This window comes from Melanaphis sacchari, unplaced genomic scaffold (assembly GCF_002803265.2).
Source record: "Melanaphis sacchari strain LSU unplaced genomic scaffold, SCAv2.0 Contig33_pilon_pilon, whole genome shotgun sequence".
Lineage (NCBI taxonomy): Eukaryota > Metazoa > Arthropoda > Insecta > Hemiptera > Aphididae > Melanaphis > Melanaphis sacchari.
Genome location: NW_020271205.1, coordinates 879,930 through 887,987, shown reverse-complemented (window position 1 = coordinate 887,987; position 8,058 = coordinate 879,930). Strand labels below are relative to the sequence as shown.

At 25.4% G+C, this 8,058-nt stretch overlaps 2 protein-coding genes across 2 annotated transcripts; one reads left to right on the top strand and one right to left on the bottom strand.

Annotated features, from left to right (window-relative positions):
* Positions 1-467: 467 nt before the first annotated feature.
* On the bottom strand, positions 468-2,862 carry LOC112596713 (peroxisomal membrane protein 11B). Its single transcript, XM_025342490.1, has 4 exons — positions 2,643-2,862; positions 2,394-2,472; positions 1,507-1,622; positions 468-1,068 (listed from the first exon to the last, which is right to left on the bottom strand). Exons 2-4 carry the CDS (start codon positions 2,447-2,449, stop codon positions 536-538), a joined length of 705 nt encoding a protein of 234 aa, XP_025198275.1. The 5' UTR covers positions 2,450-2,472; positions 2,643-2,862; the 3' UTR covers positions 468-535.
* A 187-nt stretch (positions 2,863-3,049) lies between these two features.
* Positions 3,050-7,313, top strand: LOC112596712 (maspardin-like). The gene is made up of 7 exons (XM_025342489.1): positions 3,050-3,453; positions 3,832-3,966; positions 4,041-4,146; positions 6,165-6,291; positions 6,577-6,691; positions 6,775-7,026; positions 7,094-7,313. Exons 1-7 carry the CDS (start codon positions 3,352-3,354, stop codon positions 7,157-7,159), a joined length of 903 nt encoding a protein of 300 aa, XP_025198274.1. The 5' UTR covers positions 3,050-3,351; the 3' UTR covers positions 7,160-7,313.
* Positions 7,314-8,058: the final 745 nt, after the last annotated feature.

Genomic DNA, 8,058 nt, shown 5'->3' with positions numbered 1-8,058 from the left:
TGCTCTCTTGATTGGATAGCATAGAAATATAAATGATAACTAATGAATGAAAATAATAAACAATTTAAGTATTTTATTAGTTCTTCTTGTTTTTAATGATTATTTTATTTCACATAAATTAAATAATTCAATAAGTCAATTACAAAACCTTCCAAAGTCCAAATACCATAGAAACCAAAAGTTTAATACATGTAACAAAATTCTTATTTAATAGACTTATAATTTTGTTAAACAATTAATTATTTTATAAAAAAAAAAAACAACAAGATGATAACTATAAAATTACAAATTATACATTCATAATAAAAATAAAAAGATAATTATAACAAGATTTTTTTCATTAAAATGTAAACAAAATATAAAAGTTTTACTTTTTAAAGTTGTTTTTATAGTTTAATTTACTTACTCAAGTATAAAATATACAAATAAATTCATAAAAATAATTGATTTGTTAAAATTAAATTATTAGTTATAAGATATTATATCCAAATTTAAATTAATATCTTATTTTCATACTTAAATGACAACAAATAATTTACGTGTAAGGTAACTTGGCTTTCTGGTCTATTAATGTGTACAAGCTGAGCAGTGATGATATCATACCAACTACACCTATTGTACCTGGACTCAACCTAACTAATCCTAAATTTGTCAATGGTAACATTACATCACAGCTATTTTTTACAGTATCGATTAACAAATCTTTATGGCTACGAACAAATTGGACTGCTTCACCAGTGAACACATCTTTAGGAGCTACTTTTCTATTCAGAGTGTTTAAAATTTTTTTTTTCAGGATAGCTTTAAATAAATTATTCAACTCCACTGCATCTCTGACAAGATTTAGAACTATAGATAATAACCAATACTTATTACTTGCTTGACCCCAACTTGTAGCATTTATTTGTATTAAATTATTTCTACTCAACCACAAAAAATGGTCACAAAACAAGTACAAAGAATGAGCTATCTTTGAAAATGTCACACAAAACCTTATAGTTTTATCTGAATGATTAACAGTCCGCAGTGCAGTATGCAATGAATCGATAAAGCGGCCAAATCTTAATACTGTAAAAAAAAAAGTTGATATTAGTAACTAGTAAATAGTAATAATAATAATTAATATACAGTTTAAAAAAATATGTTAAAATGCAAAATGTCTTAAATAGATACATAAAAATATGTTTTATTTATCATAATTGATTGATTAAATACAGTTTAATTTTTAATAATAATTACATTTAATCCAAAACCGAAAAATAAAGAATAAATACCTACTACAGTACTACAAAATTAGAACAATAAAATTAAATATTAAAATAATTACTACTGTTTGAGAAGATAAATACAGTAAACATAGTTTCCTAATTTAAACTTAGTACCTATATTTAATATACAACATAATATTAAATATTAAGAAGACATTTTATAAAAGTTAAAGAAATGATAGATTTTTTTTTTAATTACATATATTGGCAAATTATGGTGGTAGATATAGATATTTACCTTTTCGAAAAGCTGCCAAGGACTGTTCGAGTTGCTTAAATTTTTTGATTGATTGATCATTAAAGTCATTTTTTTCCATATAATGCCATGTTGTTTTTGAACCATATTGAACAAACCTGAAGAAAAAACCAGTTAATACTTAATATCCATTTAAAATATATACTAATACATTTTTATGAAACATTATCACTTTTCTCTTGTTACTTCAACATCCAATAAACATAAAATTTCTTATAATATTGTGTGTACCTCTCATCCATAGAGGAGGAGAATATTAGTGCAATATTCTCCTCCTCTATACTAGGTAGTCATCAAAAATAAAAATTAATAATAGCCAATAACTATAAAATTTATAGTTATAAAGTTTTTTAAGTATAAATGTAACTGTGCAAGTAGAATCAACTATGTGATGTTAGTGTGATGTCACTTTATAATAATATTTCCATTTTGATAAAATACATGAACATTTTTACATAGGTACTTAACATTTGCATAACAATTGGAAAGCTGTAAAAATGCCTAAGTAAAAAAAAAGATAATTAATATTTAACAAATAGTGGTCAAATCACTGCTAAACTAAAGCTAATAACAGTAAGGCTAGTTCTGCTGAACGCAAATTTGATATGCCGTGTGTTAGTCGGAGAGAGAAAACGTTAAGGCGACATTCTCTTAAACGAACGATTCGAAAATAAAGAATGCTGGTACACAATTCATTATAAATCCTAATCGTTTTAGGTATTTCTTTTTAAATGAATTTCTGGATCATTTTTTTTGTCGGCCCTCAAAGTTTTTTAATTAAGAAGTTCTTCACGGACGCACAAACCGCACACAATAACATTAAAGAAACGATAATAATTATGTTGATATAGATTCGATTCAAAAAGTACCTCGCTATTCTGTCACGGCCGGCTGTCTTGTTGTTCAAATCGACGACGAAGTTCATGTTTCACCCGTATTCGCAAAGCACTGGAAAGTGGCAAATGAAAATTAAGGAAGCCGGATACCGAACGAATATTATATTGGCGGAAAACGTCTTCTGGTCAGCGGCGATCCAGTGACGAAAATGCAAAAACAGTCGTTGGAAACAATGAATCGCACGCGACCATTTCCTAGAAGAGTCGTACGACGGCACCTACCTCACAAATTACATTTATGTTGCACCGCTATTGTATAATACGGTAACACAATCACCGTCATCGGTCTTTGTTCGACGATCGTCATCATTACGAGAAATTATAAATATTAATAATATTATTCATTTATTCCAAATAATAATTAATATTATTATTGTTCCTCTTTTCGGAAACGGTTTAACGGCGGGGTTTTACGCTCGACTGTTGTGACTGTTGTGAGTATTTTGAGATAACGTCCCAAAACGTTATCACCCGACACGAGTTGTTTACGTATTTTCGTACTGTCTAATCACGATACGCAGTCGTCTTCTCCGCCAACCACTCCTACCAGTCACTTATTAGTAGGCTATAGTAAATTGTTACGCGCTACTGCCAAGGTGGAAAGGTGTATTTATACCATATATTATAATATTATTATAACATTAATACACCTAGGCGACTGCCTACTATCCACTATAATATTACTATACTACTGTGCCATTATATTTAGGACGTCTTTCGACTTTATTATCATTATTATTATTATTATTATGTTATTTTCGCTACCTCGATAGAATTGAGCAACAGGTTGCTTAATTTTTTTTTTTTTTTTGCATTGCTTGCGTTATCGTGTACCTACTACCAAGTAAAAATATTATTTCTTGTTCTAAATCGATGCGATGATGGACGAAAACAATAATTATTGTAATTGAAAACGACACACGAATTCACGATGAGCTGCTCCAGTCGGATATTTCGTTCGCCGGAGTACACGAGCTTCAGGTGCAACGTGCCTCTTAAGCAAATCATACTGGACGATACCGGCTTAAATAAGGTTTTCACTTTTTACTATTACTATTAATTGTCATTATTATCGTTACAATTATACATTAAGGGCCCCCCTTTTCACCCGAATATTTTTTTGGACATAATTTGCACTTTTAATGTAATAATAACACACAATGAAACTTCTCCCAACAGGCATCTCCAAATAGTGGACATTTCTTAAGAAAAAACTCACTTTTCTAAACATTAGACCCCTTTGAAAAGCAGACAAAATCTTAGCAACCAAGGGAGTGCGGTATTTAGAAATTTTAGTGTGAATTGTATTAGTCGATATTGTGTTATAAGCTACCAACAACCATGTTAATAAATGCTTATAAATTATAAATTGTTATCTACAATATTATTATTTAAAATCTAATTATTGTAGGGATGGAGAGTGTACGACACGGGTCCTCGTTCAGTAGAGACTCCATTGGTGTTCTTGCATGCAGTCAGCGGCCGAGCCGAAGTCTTTTTCAAACAGTTGCTAACGCTCAGTTCAAAAGGCTACCGAGTCATATCAGTATGTAGCATTGATAAGCTTATACCAAATTTACTGACTAAAAATTCTTAAACAGTCTAATTGCTTTTTTTTAGGTTGAAAATCCACCTTATTGGAGTGTTACTGAATGGTGTGAAGGATTCATGCAACTATTGGATCATATGGATATTAAACAAGTGCATTTATTTGGTGCTTCATTAGGTAATTAATTAATTATGATAATTTTAAAAATAATAATACACACTAATTGTTATTTTATCTATATATATTGTAATTAGTTAATGTGCTGTTTGATAAAAAAATCATAAATTGATTTTCAAAAAATTGTTATTATATAATCTGTAAATCCAATGATTATTAAAAATTGTATTTTAATATTCATGTTTAGTTTTTTCAACATGGGTAAAGAACTTTATACCTACTTGTCTATAGTCTATACTAAACAATAACAATAAAAGTAATTGTAAAAATATGTGCAATTTTACCGTAATACAAATGACGCCATGAGAAAACAATGGTTAATTTTTGATAACTCTAAGTACAACTTTAATTATTAAAAATATAATTTATGTATAAATGAAAATATTATATGAGAAATTATTTGCACGTCTTATTTCATTATAGCCAATAAAGCTTAAATTTGTTGATGTAGCATAATTAAAATATGTCCAGAGTCAATACAAAAAAAAATAAATTATTCATAAATGTCATGTTCAGCATAAATTTCAGAAGTGTTGCCATTAGTAAATTATAAAAATGTACCTATGTAAATGCGTTTAAAAAAAGCATAATAAACATACTTGTTTTTTTTTTTTTATTGGAAATTATTTGAATTAAGAACATAATTTAAGGGAATTTATAATGCAGAAAGACAAAACTTACTTGAAAATTACTACTAACACCTAACAAAAATAACTTAGTATAGTAGTGTAAAGTATTATTTAAAATTATTTTTAAAACACACATTTATTGTAATAGTACATGGTATATGCTGTAAATATTTCAAACGTAAAATTAATTTAATTTTGATATTTAATAAATATTAATCAACAATAATTGTGTGCTATATTTTTTATAAAGTAAATTGTCATCACAATAAAATACATAATAAGTACATATCTTAACATTAAAAAAGTTGTAAAACAGAATAAAATAAGAAATTACTACAGCATGTCAATTCTTGTACAGTTATACTTTATATTTTTACGAAAAAAATTAATATTTTTTAATCATATAATCACCTCCTTTCCTAACAAAAATGTGTAATAATACTTTGGATAAATTAATATCTTAAATTACATTATAATAATCTATCTTTAATTTTTAATTATTCTATGTATTATTTAATTTTAATTTCAGCTTTAATAATTAAATTAAAGTAATTTTTATAAAAGCCCATATTGTATTTAAGATAGATTTTATTAAAATTATCAAATTATTGTTACTACATATTTATAATTTTTAAGGTTTATTAAATATTTGGTGATAATAAAATAAATTAAAATGTCTTTAAAATTATATTATTTATTTTAAACTTACATGGTAATTATTATACTATGCTTGAATTATAAACTAAGTGTGATTAAAATATCTATTGAATTTTTTAAAAATATCAAAATTATTATTTATGTGCATTATTTACATCTTATTTTTTACAGAATATTGACAAATTTATACTAATTAAGTGCTTATTATCATATAATCACTCAATTATACAAAATGATTAAATTTTTTAAAAGAATATTAAAACAATCGGTGATTTTTATTTATTAAAAAAAATCTTAAATTACAATTTTTGACATTCTAAAATTGTTTAATGAATATAATCTATCACTTTTATACTTAATTATTAATATTTAATGTATACATTTCTTACCTCAACCAAAATATAAGAAATTTTCTGGAATCTATACCTTTTTTATGAGTTTTAATTTTTGAGCATTCAGTCTCCATTTCTTTTTTATGTATTCAAACAAAAGTTTCATCACAGATTGTGAGCTTATATATGCAATGAATGTATAATAGTTAACAATTTTATGCAAGTAGCGGGTTTTTGTTATGTACATAACAACGGCATAGATAAGCATAGAAACTATATTGTTCACAAGATTAAATGGTGCTAAAATTAAAAATTAGTATACAAATAAACATATTGAGATTGCATAGTTTAACATTTAGTTGAAATGTATATTTTTCAGTAATTTTATTTTCATTTTTAGGTGGATTTTTGGCACAAAAGTTTGTGGAATTTTCTACAATTGTACATCAACCTAGAGTTGTATCACTATTTTTATGCAACTCTTTTACTGATACATCAATATTCAAGTATAAAGATGCTGCTGTTTTGTAAGTTAAATTTTTTTTTTAACTTAAACTTTATGTACTTTAATGTTATATAAAAATAATAATGAGATAAAAGTTTTTATTAGTTTCAGCTTAATAGCAAGTAATCTTGAATGTTGAATAGTTAAACAACTATTTACTATTATATTAAAATTATATTTTTATAAAATAGCAAAAGTACTTTTAAAATTATTTCAGTTTACCTTAATAATTAAATTTTCAATGTTGATATTATTTATTTTAAGCTCATTGTTATAAATGATGATTTATAACTTTAAATTTTTCTAGGTTCTGGATTTTACCTGCAATAGTACTTAGAAAAATGGTGTTATCTAATTTTTCATCAAGGGAAACATATTACGATACACAAATAATGGATTCAATAGATTTTATGGTTGAACTGGTAATTAGCTTAATATCCTAGTTTTTATCTCTGGAGAACAAAATATTTTTGTAAATAATAATAGTTGTATTTTTACAATTTAGATTGAATCATTATCACAGGCTGATCTTGCATCTCGTTTGACCATTAATTGTTTGAATAGCCGTGTCAATACATCATTGATGAGAGGCTTAAAAAGTGTCACTCTTATGGATGTATTTGATGATTATGCTTTAGGTTCACCCATTAAGGAAAAAATTTACCAGGAATATCCTGACGCTAAACTGGCTCAACTCAAGTCTGGCGGTAATTTTCCATATCTAAGTCGCAGTGATGAAGTAAACTTACACTTGCAGGTAAATATTAAATATACATTTCCGATACTGTTTCCAGAGTATAATATATTGGAATTACATATTTCAGATACATTTGAGAAAGTTTGATGGCACTCCTTTCAGTGCAAGTGATAACGTTCCCAATACAGAATAATTTGAATAATGCATCACCAAAAACTGCTCTATAATTAATTATACGTTATTACTGACCAACTTGCTAAATAAATGTGAGCTATGAAAAAATTTAGTTTTTTCATAAATACATAATATATAGTGACAGTAAAGTTTTGAGTTTTATTTCTGTTATATATTTTTTTTTTTAAATCAAAACCTATTGTTAAAAATTACTCTAATACTATATTATATTGAAATTATACGTGAAACATTTGCTTACATAAACTAAGAATCATATTTTACAACTTTGGTGCTAACAACCTTTTAGTATACACTATTATTACATACAAAGTGGATACATTATTCAAACTTTAATTCTTATACAACATTTTTTATGTACATAATTACTGTATGTTGTTCTTTTTAAAATTACAAAAAACAATTAAAGTACATAACATAATTATATTTTATGTGGCGATAATATTTTTATTTTAAACTTAATTTGATATAGTTTTTCAATTGTTTTTACTTAATATATTTATATTGTTGTACTTTTTTTCTTGATTTAAACTAATTGAATACTCATACATACTCCAAGCATACGTGGTGATATATTTTATACTTAATATTTTTAAATTTATTTAATAATTTACTGTGATTATAAATCTTGTACCATTATTATTTTGATACAATATAGCCAATTTATTTTTGAATGTGTGTTTTATGTATATTTATTAATATATTATTATTATTATTTTTTTTTTTTAATTAGATACCTGTGATATTTTATAAAGACGGATCTATAAAAAAAAAATTTATCAATAACATTCAACTGATTTCAATCATCTTATTTTTTCTATTTATAGGTTGGCATTTCTAGTTCTTATAAATAATAGAAGTTCAAATATAATATAAATTTACTACTATTTAATAATAGTA

Bases quoted from the DNA above. Each gene is read 5' to 3' on its own strand.
- LOC112596712 (XM_025342489.1), top strand. From the start codon at position 3,352: ATGAGCTGCTCCAGTCGGATATTTCGTTCGCCGGAGTACACGAGCTTC. The intron at 3,967-4,040 runs GTATGTAGCATT...GCTTTTTTTTAG, and splicing joins AAGGCTACCGAGTCATATCA to GTTGAAAATCCACCTTATTG. The intron at 6,692-6,774 runs GTAATTAGCTTA...TTTACAATTTAG, and splicing joins TAGATTTTATGGTTGAACTG to ATTGAATCATTATCACAGGC.
- LOC112596713 (XM_025342490.1), bottom strand. From the start codon at position 2,449: ATGAACTTCGTCGTCGATTTGAACAACAAGACAGCCGGCCGTGACAGA. The intron at 1,623-2,393 runs GTACTTTTTGAA...TTTTTTCTTCAG, and splicing joins GGCCGTGACAGAATAGCGAG to GTTTGTTCAATATGGTTCAA. The intron at 1,069-1,506 runs GTAAATATCTAT...TTTTTTTTACAG, and splicing joins CTTGGCAGCTTTTCGAAAAG to TATTAAGATTTGGCCGCTTT.